Raw genomic sequence first — 16,016 nt, 5'->3', positions numbered from 1 at the left:
CCACAGAGTGTATGGAGTAGAAACGTGGAAAGGGGCCCCGGAAGGAACCTCTCCTGAGGTGCTGCAGTTTCTCCGCATGTTGGGATCTCAGAATCCAGACAAGGGAAGATTAGGGCCTAGGTTCTAGCCCTAGCTTGGTTCCCCTCCAGGCTCTTAATCAACGGCTGGTTTTCCCCTCCTATCTCTGTGGTTCTGTGCTAGCCAAGTTTGGGCTCATAATTGGCCCAGGGGGTCGTGGGGGGTGGGGATCAGCAGGGCTCAGCCAGCCTTGTCTGCAGGAGGCACCCACGAGGTGAAGCAGCACCCCTTCTTCTGGACGCTGGACTGGGTGATACATGATATGTATCACATACATACATCATGTATGTGATATGTCCAGAACAGGTAAATGCATAGAAACAGAAAGCAGGGGTGAGGGAGGGGGAGACAGGAGGAGGAAGTAAGGAGTGGCTGCCCACAGGTACAAAGTTGCTCTTTGGGCATGATGGAATGTTCTGGAACCAGATAAATGTGATGGTTGCACAACACTGTGAATGTACTAAATGTCACTGGACTGTACAGTTTAAAAAAGTTAAAATAGTATATTTTATGTTATATATATTTCACTACAATGAAAACAAAAATTAAAAAAAAAAACCAAAAACCCAAACAGGGACTCCCCTGATGGTCCAGTGGTTAAGAATCCCCTCGCAATGCAGGGGGCACGGGTTTGATTCCCAAGATGGGGAACTAAGCTTCCATATGCCTCAGGGCAACTAAGCCCGTGAGCTGCTGAGCCCGTGCACCTCAGCTAGAGATGAAGCCCACAGGTTGCAGTGAATATTCCACATGCCGCAACTAAGGCCTGACACAGCCCAAAGAAACAAAACAACCCCAAACAAACACCTTGCCCTGTTTCCTGAGTGCCAGCTACACCCAGGATCCCGGTCTCACCTTGCTGAAGCGGTGGGAACAGGACGAGAACTGGGGGATCTCTGTGGATGACTCCTCATCGTTAGTCTCGTCATCTTCAGAGCCCAGGTGGCGGTAACGTTCCGAGCGGGCTGCAGGAGGGAAAGGCATCACCCACCTGATCCCCGGAGGTGGACACAGGGGTGATGTGGGGAGGGCTCCCGGGTGGGGAGACACCGTCAGAGCACAGGCACTGAGGTGGGACTATGCCTGGTACGTTTAAGGGCAGAGGAGGCTTGGGTGGCAGATTCAGCTGCTGTTTAGTTGCTCATTCATGTTCGACTCTTTGCGACCCCGTGGACTGTAGCCTGCCAGGCTGCTCTGTCCATGGGATTTCCCAGGCAAGAGTACTGGAAGGGTTTGTGTGCCCTCCTCCAGGGGATCTTCCCGACTCAGGGATCAAACCCACGTCTCCTGAATTGGCAGGTGGATTTTCTACCTGTGAGCCACCAGGGAACCCCTGGCAGATTTAGTGTCTGGGAATAAATCTCAGGTGTGTCCCTAAAAGTTGTGGGGCTGTGGATGGGAATTCCTGTGTCTCAGTTTCCTCACTCTTGAGATGGGTCCCCTAGAGCTAGGTAACACTGCACAGCTCAAACATAAAAGACGTTCCTCATTTTACAGAAAAGGAAACAGACGTTCACAGAGGACCTCTGACATGCTCAAGGTCACACATCCAGTTCTGGAGGAGGCGCTGGAAGCCAAGAGCATTTACTCTGGGATTGGCCAGAGCCCCACATAGGAAGAGGGAGATTTGTCTGAGCCCATCTGAAGTGCTTGAGGGGAGCACCTCCACCCAAGCTGAGTGAGGCAGCCCACCCTCTTGTATGACAGGCAAGGTTCCATGCCTGGTCAGGACTGAGATTCAGGAGGCCGAACCTGATGCGGGATCCCAGAAAAGGGTCTGCCACCCTAAGTAGCTTGGTGTCCCCTCCTGCAACCTGAGGGGGTGCTGCAGTACCTGAGCTCAGATGCAAAGGAAATCCTAGCAGGGGGGTGTGTGTGGGGGGGTAGGGGGTGGGGCAGCCAGCACACATATGCCCAGAGTCCTGGAAAGCTCAGCAAGTCAGAAGCTCCAGGCCCAGTGTGAGGCGCCGAGCTGGGATGGGGACCCTGGCAGAGACCCCTTGCTGCCCTAGGAGAGTACGGGACAGCACAGCCCGTCTCCTGGGCCCCCGCTTACTGTCGAAGTAGCTGGTGTCGTCCTCCGCTTCCAGCTGCGGCACGAACTCGGCCTTGTGTCGCAGAAGCCCGGCCCAGTCCAGCGTCCAGAAGAAGGGGTGCTGCTTCACCTCGTGGGTGCCTCCTGCAGACAAAGCCGGCTGAGCCCTGCTGGGCCCCACCCCCCACGACCCCCTAGGCCAGTTATGAACCCAAACTTGGCCAGCGCAGAGCCACAAAGATGGGAAGGGAAAACAGCCATCGTTTAAGAGCCCAGAGGGGAACCAAGGTAGGGCTAAAACCTAGGCCCTGATCTTCCCTCGGCTGGATTCTGAGATCCCAACGCCCGGAGAAACCCCAGGACCTCAGGAGAGATTCCTTCCAGGGCCCCTGTCCACATGTTTCTACCCCAACGAGCAGAGTCGAATGCACAAATGTATCCTGTTCCCCAACCTCAGCGCTCGTGGTCCTCTCCAGTGGCCAAGTTTCATCCTGAAAGTGATCCGTAGTGGCCACATACTGGGTGGCTGCATCAGTATTAAATAATCCTCTTATCACCATTTTGGTGGCTGGGGAAACTTGGACAGTGGGACCCACTGCGCTGGTCCTTAGGGACCTTAGGACACAGCCCATGGTGACCTGGCGGGCTCCCATACACAGCCTCAGTGCCCCATGTCTGCACTAGACCCAGCTACTTTCAGTCTTATGCAAGTTCCTAGTGAGCTCATATGCATCCTTCAAAACCCCAGCTTCAAGTCCCCTTCCTCTATGCAGCCTCTCAAATAGAGCTCATGCTTACTCCAGCCTCCGGCCCACCCACTCCAACATACCAGTGCCCAGGCGGTCCAGTGGGCTCTGTCGGAGCAGCCTGGTGATGAGGTCCTGGGCATCGGCTGGGAGGGCCTCCTCTCCCTCTGGCCACATGATCTCGTCTGAAGTGAGAGGAGAGAGTGAGGAAGCTGGGCTAGTGCTTCCTAGCATCTCCTAGCCCTTCTGCTTTCTGCACTCCAAGCCATCAGCCTGCTCTGCTCCTTCAGCATTCCAGCTTTGGTCCCTCACAGCCTTTGCTCTGGCCACGCTCTCTGCCTTGAGCACCTTCCTTTCCTCCATCTCTTGCTCCTTTAAAACTCTGCTCACATGTCACCCCAGTGTCATTCTCTGTGACTCTTTTAATACAGCTCCTCTACCCCACACCTGGGGCTTCCCTGCACTGCCATGCAGAAGACCCAGGAGACTTAGGTTCAATCCCTGGGTTGGGAAGAGCTCCTAGAGGAGGAAACGGCAACCTACTCCAGTATTCTTGCCTGGGAAAATCCCATGGACAGAGGAGCCCGTTTGGGCTCCTACAATCCATAGGGTCGCAAAAGAGTCAGGTGTGACTGAGTGACTAACCACCCCACACCTGCCACCCCACGCCCTCCCTTCTTCCTGCTTCTTTTCTTCCTCTGCATTTTTGCCTCTGATTGTTCTACAGTTTTGTTTTTTTTTTGGCCACACCAGGGGGGCATTCGGGATCTTGGCTCCCCGAGAGGCATCGAACCCCCCACCCCTAGCCCCGCACAGGAAGGTGGAGTCTTAACCACTGGACCGCAAGGAAAGTCCCTCCATAGTTCGCTTATTTATCTCCCTTACTGTCCATCTTGCCCTTGGCTGTATCTCCAGTGCTCAGCCAGGGCCTGGCATGCCAAAGGTGCCCAATCTATCCACACGGGGGCTGCTCCCCTCCCCGACACAGGGATGAAACCTGGGCCACGGGGGTGGGGAACGCACCACTGACCACCTGGCCAAAGAGTTCCTCGGGGGTATCGCCGAAGAAGGGCACACAGCCCACCAGGAATTCATAGAGGACGACGCCCATGGCCCACCAGTCCACTGGCTTCCCGTAGCCCTGGCGGAAGATCACCTCGGGGGCGATGTACTCAGGCGTCCCGCATACCTGGGCCGGGCGGGACAGGGAAACTGAGGGCGGCTCCCAGTCGGGGAAGGGAGGGTGGGGAGAATCACGGGAAGGGTTCACATACGCCTTTCTGCTGCAGAGTCTCCCCATGGCCCGGGGCTGGGCTTTGGGCAGGGGGAGGCTGCCCACCTGCTTGTCCACGAACTCCCGGGTGTCTTTCTCGATGTGGCCTTCGTAGAGGTTGGTGGCCATACTCATGAGCCCAATCTTAGACAGGCCGAAGTCAGTGAGCTTGATGTGGCCAAGTGAGGTGATGAGCAGGCTGTGGGCAGGTGGGTGGGGCGCTCAGGGCTGGGGGGTACTTGGCTGCTCCTGCCGCCCCCCATCACGAACTTTGTCCCATCCAAGGTAGCCCAACCCCACCAAGGGTCGGAACACACGTCCTACGCCTGATTACATTACTGAAAGAAACAGAGGTTCTTGGGGAACATTACAAATTTGGCAAACATCTCTGTGCACCTTCTGGGTGCATCGGGTATTACCGTTGAGCACCTACTGTATACTATGCTGTGCAAAAATCAAGTTCCTGAGAATCATGGCATTTCCCTACTAGGCAATAAAACATGTCCTGAACACCTCCTAGCAGGAGAGCTACAGCATATTTTTGTACCTACAGCCATTATTTTTAACAAATTAAATATTGTGCAAGCACCTACTGTGAAGTGAACATGTCTTTAGCACTTGCTATATACAGAAATATTTGTGCCCCTCATGGGTGCACCAGTTGTTTAAAACTCACACACCTATCATGTACGCTGCTGTTCCTGTTCTCTTGCAAGTTTAAATATATAAATATTTTAAGTGATAAAAATCACATGCATCAGCTTTATAAAGTCATGTTTTCATGCACCTCCTGGGTACACCTGCCCATTTAAAAATAAATATCTGCAGGACTTCCCCAGTGGCGCAGTGGTTAAAACTCTGTGCCCCCAGGGCAGAGGGCATGGGTTCAGTCCCTGGTCTGGGCGCTGAGATTGTGCATACCACAAGGTACAACCAAAAATAAATAAAATGAGAAACAAATAAATAGGGGCTTCCCTGGTGGCTCAGAGGTAAAGAACCTGCCTGCCAGTGCGGGAGACACAGATTTGATCCCTGGTCCAGGAAGATCCCACAGGACACGGAGCAACTAACCCCAGGCGCCACAACTATTGAGCCTGCGCTCTAGAGCCCGGGAACTGCAGCTCCTGAAGCCCGTGAGCCCTCGAGCCTGTGCTCCGCAGCAAGAGGAGCCGCCACAAGAAGAAGCTTGAGCAGCACAACTAGAGAGGCGCCTCCACTCGCCGCAACTAGAGCAAAGCCCATGCAGCAACCAAGATCCAGCACAGCCAAAAATAAGTAAATACAAGTATTTGAAAATGTATTTTAAAATAAGTAAATAAATTTCTGGAGAATTCACTGTTTGTATCCAAGTAGTCGCAGGAGTCATTTATTTGACACCTACTGCATACCTCAACTCTAGAAAGAAACAATTCTGTGTGCCCACTCCATGCCTCTGCTGGTTCTTGTTTGTTTTTTAAAATGATGCTTCTTAAGCAACTACTGTGTATACCAGCTGTGGAAGAAACACTTTGGTGTAGCTACCAGCTAAGCCAACTCCCTCCAAAAACCAAGGCCTCATAGCAGGCCTTTGGCCATGCTCTGCTAAGACAAACCAGTGTTTCCTGAGTGCCTATGGGCATGTCCCTGCCTCAAAGACATTCATTTCCTGGGACTGCCCTGGTGGTCGGGTGGCTAAGACTCCACGCTCCCAATGTAAGGTGCCCGGGTTCGATCCCTGCTAAAGGAACTAGATCCCACAAACTGCAGCTGAGACCTGGTGCAGCCAAATAAAAATAAAATAACAAATAAATAAATCTTTTTTAAAAAGTTCATTTCTTGAATGTTGACTATATGTGGTATTTAAAAATTTGTTTCCTTGTCACAGAGAAAATGAGACAATGCCTGGAATTTGCTTCAACTCACCCAGTGGGGAGGACTGAATGGCCTGGGAGGAAACTGGACTGGATGAATGTTGACAGCTGTGGGGGGTGGGACGCTGTACCCCTCTTCCGTTATGGACTGAACTGTGTATCCCCCAACTTCACATGCTGAGCTCCTAACCCCCAGGAACTATGATGGGGTCTTATCTGGGCACGGGGTCACTGCAAATGTCATTACTTAAGATGAGGTCATTCTGGAGTACATAGCTAGCTGCTGTGCTATGCTGTGCTTAGTCGCTCAGTTGTGTCCAACTCTTTGACACCCTATGGACTGTAGCCCGCCAAGCTCCTCTGTCCACAGGGACTCTCCAGGCAAGAATACTGGAGTGGGTTGCCATGCCCTCCTCCAGGGGATCTTCCTGACCCAGGGATCGAACCTGCGTCTCCTGAGGCTCTTGCATTGCAGGCAGATTCGTTGCCCGCTGTGCCACCAGGTAACCACAATTTCAGCAGGACTGGAGTCCTTATAAAAAGCGGGGATTTGGACACAGACTTGCACACGGTGGGGAACACCACGCAAAGGTTAGAATTATGCCACCACAGCCTAGGAACCACCAGAAGGCAGGAGAGAAGCCTGGATACATCCTTCCCTGGTACCTTCAAAGGGAGCTGACCCTTTGATCTTGAACTTCTAGCCTCCAGAACTGAGAGAGTAAATTTCTTTTAAAAAAACTTGAATTAGTTAATTTATTTTTGGCCACACTGCACGGCATGTGGGATCTCAGTTCACTAACCGGGGATCGAACTCACGCCTACTGTAGTGGAAGTGCAGAGTCTTAACCACTGGACAGCCAGGGAAGTCCCAAGAATAAACTTCTTGTTGTTTAAGCCCTTAGTTAGGGCAGCCCTAGCAAATGAATGCACCTTCTCTTGACTTGGGGTGTACCTGAAATTTTCTGAACTGCAAAGGAAAAATTATTTATCTCCAGCACCAACTGTGGGGACCTATCCCTCCCTGAACCCTCTGGGGCTGGACCCCTTCCCATCCCGTTTTGCAGATGAGGGTCGTGAGCATGGGAGGGGCCAGTCCTGCCTCGGGAACACTGGGAAGACCCCAGTCCAGGATGATCGCAAAGAGGTCTGATGGGCACAAAGCAAGCAGCCAGAGGACATGGAGCATGGAGGCCTAGGTATACAACAGGCGCCAACTACACATTTGCTTGTTTCCTAAGCCAGGGGTCCCCAACCTCGAGTATCTAACGCCTGATGATCTGAGGTGGAACTGATGTAGTAATAGAAGTGAAGTGCACAACATATATAATGCACTGGAATCACCCCGGAACCATTCCGTGCCACCCTGGTCCGTGAGAGAATTATTTTCCATGAAATGGGTCCCTGGTGCCAAAAAGGCTGGGCACTGCTGTTCTAAGCCTCTGGCAAACTACAAGATGCCCTGACAACATGCAGGGCTCTTAAGACTCAGGTTCACAACTCCACACGGCAAGTACCTTCATTGGAGAAAAGGGCCCCTGTCCCCAGTATACAGCAGGTGTTCATTCCATGCTGACCTCAACATAAACACTTCATATAAAAAGATAGTTGCAGTGTTCAGGGCCTGACACACAGTCCTTGCTTGCTGCTGCTGCTGCTAAGTCGCTTCAGTCATGTCCGACTCTGTGCGACCCCACAGACGGCAGCCCACCAGGCTTCCCCGTCCCTGGGATTCTCCAGGCAAGAACACTGGAGTGGGTTGCCATTTCCTTCTCCAATACATGAAAGTGAAAAATGAAAGTGAAGTCGCTCAGTTGTGTCCGACTCTTAGCGACCCCATGGACTGCAGCCTACCAGGTTCCTCCGTCCATGGGATTTTCCAGGCAAGAGTACTGGAGTGGGATGCCATGGCCTTCTCCGCAGTCCTCGCTTAATAACACATTTATTAAGCAGAGGTGTTCTGATCACCTCTACACAGCTGGTGACCAATAAATACACACCAGCAAAAAAAGGCGCTTTAGAAACTCAAAAGTCATCAGTGTGTGAGGAGTCAGTTATGCCGCCATCTGGGCCCAAGGTAGACAGCAAGTGCAAACACATGTGTTTTGTTTTCTAAGCCATTTGCAAAATACAAGATGGCCTGAAAACATGCAGACTCTCTGAATTAACTAATCATTGGCCACCCCGCGCAGCACAGCACGTGGGATCTTAGTTCCCCAGCCAGGGAACGAACCTGTGTAACCTGCACTGGACGTGCTGTGTCTTAGCCACTGGGCCACCAGGAAAGTAAGTCTAAAACATGCCGACTCTTGATGCTTACGTTCACACCTCCACACAGCAAGTACCTGAGACTCGCATGTCCTGCCTGATGTCCAGAGGGTACTTGATATAAGAGCAGCCCTTTCCTGTGTACACAGCAGGTGCTCAATGCAGGAGGAGAGTGCTTTGAAAATTATGGAGGAGTTACAAAGCCTGAGGGGTCATTCACACTCACACGCGTGTTTTCCAGCCACTCACAGAGGGCCTGGCACTCAATAGATGCTTACTAGACGCTAGACTGAAATAAACAGCCCCAGACTCTCTTCCCTGCACTAGTACACACCAGGTGTTCAAGACACGCACAGTCCCTTTCTTCACACATGAGGTTTTGCACAGTGCATGGCCCTGCCCTTTGTATACAGCTGGTGCCTCATATAGTCAAGTTCACTTCCGTTACATTGTAGCAGTGCTCGAGTGCATGGGCACCCTCTTTGCCAGAGCACCTCCATAAGTGCACTGTCTTTCCCCTGCACATAGCAGGCATCTATTAATTATCTGCTTGCCGCCGGGGCCCCATGATGCCAGTGGGATCCAGATAATGGTGCTTCCGAGCAGCCCCAGACCCACTCCAGAGGCCCCGCTCCCGGGGTCCCCGTCACTCACTTGTCAGGCTTGAGGTCTCGGTGGACGATGCCGTAGTTGTGCAGGTACTCCAGTGCCAGCACCGTCTCGGCGAAGTACATGCGTGCCATGTCCACAGGCAGCGGGCCCATGTTCTTCAGGAGCGTGGCACAGTCGCCACCTGCAGAAGCGTGGACACGCTTGCAGAGAATCTTGGTTCTGCAGCTGTGCCTAGACTTGTACCCACCTGCCCTCCCCACCTCCGGCACAGTGTCCCCAGTCTGTCCTGAATTGGGGTGGGGAGCTGGTAGGGGCAGGAGGGGATGCAGACCCTACTTTCTGATTTGCCCTGGGCAGGCAGCAGCTTTGTTAAGTGCACAGCCCCTTCCCTTGTACAGAGCTGGTGCCTCCTAAGTGCATGCTCCCTCTCCTTGACTGGCAGCTACCTTGGTAAATGCTTGTTCCTGCCATTACCTGAAGATACTATTCTTTCCTGAGCTGGAAACCTGATCCTACAACTCCTCAGCCTGGCTTCCAACCATCCTAGTCCTTCCAACCCACACCTCCTGACCTCCCTTGCTTTTATTCCAGCCTCCAAGCTTCTGCCCACCAGTCCCCTCTGCCTAGGCTGTCCATCCTACCCCTACCCTATCCCCTAGGCTTCTGCCTTCACACTCGTCTTTGGGCTTCCCCATCTCCAACCCCACTGCTGGGTCCCCCACTGCAGACTGAGCCCTTCCTCTCACCAAGGCAGGCTGGGACCCCATGGAGGACAGAGCAGACTCTAGCTGGGTCAAAGAAGAGACTGTCTCCTGGATAAGGGGTGAGCTCCCCATTGCTGGAGGCAGGCAAGCCCTTGTGACCACACCTTCCACATACTCCATGACCATGCACAAGTGGCGCCGGGTCTCGAACGAGCAGAACATGCTGACCACGAACGGGTTCTCGGCGAAGGTGAGGATGTCACGCTCCACGAAGACCTGCTGGATCTGGTTGCGCAGCATCAGGTTCTGCTTGTTGATCTTCTTGATGGCAAAACGCTGCCTCGTTTCCCGGTGCCGCACCAGGTAGACGGCCCTGGGGTGGGGTTGCAGCGGGGGTGGGGGGCCTGCTGAAGCCCCGGCAGGCACCGGGACCTGACCTGGGTCCAGAAGCCCACACGCCATGCCTTGGCCTGTGCCCTCCACCCAGGCAGCCTCTCCGAGGGTTTAAGCCACACTCCCTGGTGTCATATGAAGAGTCAAAGACAGCTCCTAGGTTGTTTATTTCTTCACAGCTGACTGAGACCCGTTAGTTCAGAAGCCTCACTGGCACAAACTCAAATTGTGTCCATTACAACTCAAATAAGCAGATTTTTAGCCATTTAGAGCCTGTTGGTTTTGCATACCCTCAGATAAGGTAAATGCTGGGGCTATGAAAACCCCAAGCTGCTTCCGCCTGATGGAGCTCTCTGACTCAGCAACTCCCCACCGCGTTGCTAACACTTTAGCCTGGATGCATAAGCCCCCTCTGTAATTTCCCCCTCCGCCCTCCCCCACACGACAGTCTTATGCTATGAGGGATTCCCCCCTACCACCTCTGCCAAAGCAAATCTGTCAAAGTGGCATTTAAATAATGCTCGCACTACTGCCATCGCTTGCTCAGCCCCCAAACTCCTAGAACCCTACACTCGGGGCGAGTAAGGACCGAGATCATGGATGAACCCTTCCAAGCCATGTCCCTGCTGGGCTGTGCCTTTACTTCCCTCTGCAGGTCTATTTCTCTGTCTACATACTCAGGGGCTGTGTGGGCGTCAGTCATCCCCAAGGGCATCTGAGAAATGGGTCTACGGGGAACCCAAGGACTCACCCATAGGCCCCATTGCTAATGAGTTTGATAGTCTCGAAGTCACTCTCACATGGCTTCCTCCGTGAAGGACCGACCAGGGCACGACTCTGGTGGGGCAACAGGGGTCAGGGTCCTGCCCCAGCTCAGAGCACGCTGTGTTCTTCCTGCCCTCAAGTCCCAGCTGGCACCTAATGCTACTTCTTCTGTACATACTTCTCAAACTCACCCTCCAAGTTTGAGATTTTAGCTGAAGCCATGCATGCCCTCCTACCAGGAAACTCCTACACAGCCTGCAAAATCCCACTTTCCAGTGCCCCCTCCAACCCTGCCCTGCCCAACCTTCCCAGCAGGGCAATCTCACCTGCCCCCACCTTCTCCCAAAGTCACAGGCATTCATTAAGCACCTACTACATACAAACCCTCAGCAACTGGCAAACCTAGCCCCTCTCAGGGCCACCTGGTCTACCATCAAAAGAACAAGACACGTGGGGGCTCTAAAGCTCCATGCTGTCTTACCTCAGGGGACTCCTCTGGTGCTGGTGGCTGTCCTCCATTGTCATCGAGGTGACTCAGAGGCACCATCTCTGTAAAATGTGGGAGGAGCCTCAGATGGGGTTTCTGAGTGCGGCCCCTCCACCAGAGACTTCCTGAGGCCTCCAGGGCTCATCTTGGAATGGGGAGACAGTGCCTCCCCTGACCAGCTCCCAGGATCCTGTTGTTGAGTCCCTACTGCGTCCAGGTTTCAGTCAAATCCAGGAGGCTGGACTGAGCAACGACTGAGGAACCTTCTAGACGGGCCAGTGGGAAGCCCAGGTTCTGATTGCTCTGGCTATCTTGAATCCTGGCTCCATGCTTCGGGGCCGTGAAAACCCGCTGTGACGCAGGCCCTCTAGGTGGTGGCTGATACGCTCCTCAGCTCGGGGCAGGGCCCGGGGGAGCCCCCTTAGTCTCCAGCCTCAGCTGGGGTTTAGCAGGGGCAGTCTTGAGTGAGAGTCAGCAGCTGGTGAACATCAATGGTGACGGTGACCATGAAGACAGTGTCTCATGGTCACAGAGCAAGGCTGAGACGGGGCAGCACAGCCTCGGGTGAGCGAGGCCCAGGGTCTGATGCAGCCCCTCATGCTCTCAGAGGGCCCCCTGCGGCACTGGGCGGGTGATCTGCACTCAGCCTCAGCTGCCACCTGTCTGCCTGGCCACTTCCCGTTTCCTCCGTCACTGGGGCCCCACCCCGGCCACAGCCCCGCTGGCAGAGCACAGTCTCGGCCAGACAGCTAGTCTGAGCGTGGTCCGGCCTTGGGCACGCCTGGACCTGAATCCAGCTGAACAGCATAGAGCCTCAGTCTCTGCAACTTCAAATGGGACAGTGGCAGCCTGGTCCCCGTGGGTGCCAGCCACTGCGGCTGGGTCCTGCTGACCCCGTCGCCCCTTCCTCAGCCACACCCCTTCCTCACGGCTCTTCCAAAAGGCCAGACACTTGCCTGTCTCGCAACCTCTGCCTTCACGGTTCCCCTGCCTGGTTCACTTCCTCTCTCCCCTAGATCCGCACCCGGTCGCTTCTCCATCCTCCAGGCCCCAGTTTGAATACAATCTTTCCCCAGAGCTCCCCTGACCACCCCGAGACCAGGCCAGGTTCAAGTTCAATGCTTCCCCCAGCACCATGTCTTTTTCCCTGTCCTGACTGTTTGGGGGAGGTTCCTGGCTGTTTCAGTTGTGCCCATGGATTGCCCTGTCTGACTCCGTGTCCCACTTCCCAGGCCACAGTCAGAAGAAACTGGGAAAGTGCTTTGGAATTCAAGTGAATGCCACTGCTCACAGTGGTTCCCTGGCACTCTGGCCCAACTCGATTTAGCATTGAGAAAGCTGAGGCTCCAAGGCAGCTGGCAGGTCAGGGGGTCCAACTTGTGGCCACCTTACCCTGGAATCCTGGGCACCTTACCCAAAATGTGCCCTGCAGGTGGCTGAGGACAGGGCCAGACAGAGGGGAAGGACAGTATGGCGCATGCTGCAGCCACACGGGCATAGGCTGGAACCCTGGCCCGTCCGCATTCTCACCCCAGTTTCCTCTTTTGGCCCTGCCCCCACTCCAGCTCACCCTGGAGCGGATCCTTAGCCAGGCCCAGTTGCCCAATGATGTACTGTGGCAAGTCAGTCTTGATGCCCTGGCCCTCTCGGGCCTGGCCCTCAGCAGCCTCCAGCAGGTGGTAAAACTCCTCGGGGTCAAACTCCTGGGGATGCAGAGGGATTGGTCAGTCAAGGCCTGGTCCCACCTTCAGGCCTTTGCACACCTCCCCCCACTGACCTCTGTCTGAAGCATTTTACCGGTGGCTCTGACTTGTCCCTGGGATCCTAGCTCCTGGTCCCTCTTCTGGGAAGCCCGCCCGAGTCTGGTGGCCCCCAGTGTTCCTGACAAAGCCCTACACGATGGGGACTGTCTCTTTTTAACCTCTGCAGGACTGCTGAGGGCCTGGTCTGAGCCTTGCACCCGGCCACATGCCAAGACACTCACCAGACACTCGAGGAGCCTCGCTGGCCGTGAAATGATGATCAGCAGCTTCCGGACGAGCTGGACAATGAAGCCAACTTCCTCACTGTCTGAGCGCTCGTGGGCCTGGGAGCAGATGGATGGTAGCATCATACACCAGCCCCTGGTCCTGCCCTGCCCTGTCTGGGGACCCCAAACCCTGTATCCACTCCCCCCCGTCCCACCCCCACGCACATCCTGCAGCAGCCGCTCCAGCTTCTCCTGCATCTCCAGGAAGTAGCGGGAGGTGACAAGCGCCTCTCCAGACTTGGCCAGGCAGTCGCGGGCCAGCTCGATGATTTGGTGGTGGATGAAACCCAGGACGCCGTCAGCCAGTGCCAGCCGGGCGCCGGGTGAGAAGGCGGCCAGGAACTCCTGCAGACGGCCCTCCATCTGTGCTGTGGCCTGGGCAGAAGTGGGGGGCGGGGGGGAGATGGGGCGACCTGGTCATTGGACAGGGCCTGGGAGCAACGTGTGCAGATGGGGGCAGGAGAGAGAGAAGGTGTGACGATGGGGTCCAAGGATCGGAGGGGAGGAAGTGATGTGCACAGATGCCGAGGGGGCGGGGGGTGCAGCGTGAGACAGAGTGACAGGGAAAAACAGAAACGCACAGATGGGGAGAGGGACACAACCAAGAGGGCAGCGCGCACCACAGAGGGACAACAGAGGGGGCGGAGCTGGGGCTGGTCCAGCCACCAGGTGCTGCCCACCTTGGGGAATCTCTCCCGGTACACATGATTCATCATCACGATCTCATTGTCGAAGGTCCCTGTGGTGCGTCCGGGGCTGAAGGAGGGGACAACTGGCTTAAGACACGGGACCCGAAACACAGCCCAGGGAAGGGTGGCTGAGCCAGGACTGAGGGCGCAGGGCTAGAGGCCAGGCTTGGGTGGGGTCAGGACCGGAGGTGGAGGAGGAGGAGCTGCGCCCAGGGAAGGGCTGGGGCTGGGGTCAGAGGCGGAGGCCCACCTGAGGCTGCGGGAGCGGGGGCGGAGGCGAGGTGAGCGGTGGCCGCCCTCCTCATCAGCCACACTGTCTGAGCTGCGGAAATGCTTGGACAGGAAGCAGAGTTCGTCCGGCGTCGGCTGGAAAGGAAGCTGGTGGAGGCGCTCCCGAGAGGATGAGCTCGACTGGCAGGAGGGGGTATCAGGGCCACGCGTTCACGGTCAGCACCACAGCCAGGACCCCAGCATTATCCTAACTCTCAAGGCCCAGCTGTCTATCGGTCAACATGGTACCTCTCCTGCCTCTCTCCTGTGCATGCTTCAAAACTCCAGCTGTGATGCCCCTTCCTCCAGGAAGCCCTCGCTGCTTCCTTGGCAACTCCAAGACCCCCTCTGACCAGACCTTCCCTTACCACACAAGGATGCAGATATCTGTGTATACCCGACCAGGAACCCTTTGGGCCAAGGCTGGGACCCCCACATCGCTCAAAATGGAGCACAGAGGGGGGAAGTCAGGATGTTTACTGACTAGACAACTATTCAACACCTTAAAAAAACCAAAACAAAACAAAGATGTGTCTCCCCCACCCCCAACCTGGCACTCCCTGGTCTGCCTGCTAAGGTAGGACTGTGTGTACCGAGACAGTGGAGCTGGGCGTGTTGGTTCCATAGCCAGAAGACGGGAGTGATGCGAGGGACCATCTTCTGCCGTCGGCCCTGGGGAGGAGAAGGAGACGTTGGAAGGGAAGCATGGCCCCTGTGGTTTGTGGGGACCAAGGGCAGGAACTATGGCTGGCCCCGCCGGAGGAAGGATCTTCTGCAAAGGCCAAGAACACGAATACAGGGTGAGCGAATCCACTGTGTTTTTCTCCTTGTTCTCCAGACGCGTCCTCCAGGAAGTGCTCCCTGATGCCAGCTGCCATCAAAGCTGCTCTCTGAGTTACAGCTGCTAGGGTACATGCTGGCCACTCCCACCAGCCTGAGGATGCCCTGAGGGCCAAAGTCCAGCCTCCCATTCCTCAGCCCCCCAGCGGAGGGCACGGCACCCAACGGGAACGCAATAAATGTTGAATGAATAAGCGGCATTTAAACACCTGGCACACAACAGCTCCTCCACCAGCTCTTGTTAGGTGAATTAATAACTTTCAGGGAGTGAGATTCCTGGACCAGGCCATGCCACCCCCACCCCCACCCCCTCCCCAAGGGCTCCTAGAAATTACCTGTCTGTGCGTGTGATGTGGCTGTAAGAGGTCGTGCATGCATGCGTTTGCCAGGGGCGGGAGCCAGAGGGGGGACCACCGCAGGGCAGAGGCCAGGGGAGGGGGAAAAAAGGCTGATGAGGAGGCAGGTCCAGCCACCAAGAGCAGGCCCCTGCCTGGCCCCTTGCCCATGGTATCAGCCACCATCCCCCAAAACTGGCAACCACTCACCTCCGTGCGAAAGGGAAGTTGATGGCAGAGGCAGCTGAGAAATTCCGAGGACTATCTAGGGGGCTGCTGCCTGCTGAGGAGGAGGTGGGGAAACTGAGTCAGCGGGAGTGGAGACAGGACACCTCCACTCCACCCCGCTTGCCCCGTCCCGCACTCACCTGTTGGGATGGACAGTGGCGACAGGGGCCGGGAAAGGGTGGGCGAGGGTGTTCCTACCACCAGGCTCTTGCGGTTCCCGCTGCGGCAGCTATTGGGGGAGGGGGGATAAGGTCAGACCTGGACCTCCTGGCTCAGAGAACCACATGCCCAACCGGGAGCCCATGGGCGGCAGCTTCAGGGACATGACTGTGCCCTCTCTGCTCCCCAGGTGGACTCCCCCATGGCCCTGAGTTCAGCCTGGGAGCCCCTGGCCCTGCTTCTCCAGCTTCTGTG

The 16,016-nt window shown here is 55.5% G+C and overlaps 1 protein-coding gene across 15 annotated transcripts in view; it reads right to left on the bottom strand.

Annotated features, from left to right (window-relative positions):
* Nucleotides 1–16,016, bottom strand: part of MAST3 (microtubule associated serine/threonine kinase 3) — a 50,221-nt gene that overhangs the window by 7,839 nt on the left and 26,366 nt on the right. For 5 of the 15 annotated variants that reach the window (XM_070373302.1, XM_070373312.1, XM_070373303.1 and 2 more), the window contains 18 exons: nucleotides 15,743–15,831; nucleotides 15,585–15,657; nucleotides 15,375–15,395; nucleotides 14,793–14,871; nucleotides 14,180–14,340; nucleotides 13,921–13,996; nucleotides 13,406–13,615; nucleotides 13,196–13,297; nucleotides 12,782–12,914; nucleotides 11,206–11,273; nucleotides 10,711–10,796; nucleotides 9,731–9,939; nucleotides 8,905–9,043; nucleotides 4,199–4,331; nucleotides 3,883–4,048; nucleotides 2,943–3,044; nucleotides 2,135–2,257; nucleotides 934–1,043 (listed from right to left, as the gene is read on the bottom strand). In XM_070373302.1, coding sequence (XP_070229403.1) covers nucleotides 934–1,043; nucleotides 2,135–2,257; nucleotides 2,943–3,044; nucleotides 3,883–4,048; nucleotides 4,199–4,331; nucleotides 8,905–9,043; nucleotides 9,731–9,939; nucleotides 10,711–10,796; nucleotides 11,206–11,273; nucleotides 12,782–12,914; nucleotides 13,196–13,297; nucleotides 13,406–13,615; nucleotides 13,921–13,996; nucleotides 14,180–14,340; nucleotides 14,793–14,871; nucleotides 15,375–15,395; nucleotides 15,585–15,657; nucleotides 15,743–15,831 — 2,080 coding nt within the window. The remainder of the gene's footprint in view (nucleotides 1–933; nucleotides 1,044–2,134; nucleotides 2,258–2,942; nucleotides 3,045–3,882; nucleotides 4,049–4,198; nucleotides 4,332–8,904; nucleotides 9,044–9,730; nucleotides 9,940–10,710; nucleotides 10,797–11,205; nucleotides 11,274–12,781; nucleotides 12,915–13,195; nucleotides 13,298–13,405; nucleotides 13,616–13,920; nucleotides 13,997–14,179; nucleotides 14,341–14,792; nucleotides 14,872–15,374; nucleotides 15,396–15,584; nucleotides 15,658–15,742; nucleotides 15,832–16,016) is intronic. The other 10 variants (XM_070373304.1, XM_070373306.1, XM_070373311.1 and 7 more) reach the window with 3 other exon arrangements.

The sequence above is a fragment of the Bos mutus genome, chromosome 7 (genome assembly GCF_027580195.1).
Source record: "Bos mutus isolate GX-2022 chromosome 7, NWIPB_WYAK_1.1, whole genome shotgun sequence".
In the NCBI taxonomy this organism is placed as follows: Eukaryota; Metazoa; Chordata; class Mammalia; order Artiodactyla; family Bovidae; genus Bos; species Bos mutus.
This window is presented reverse-complemented; position numbering and strand designations above follow the sequence as displayed.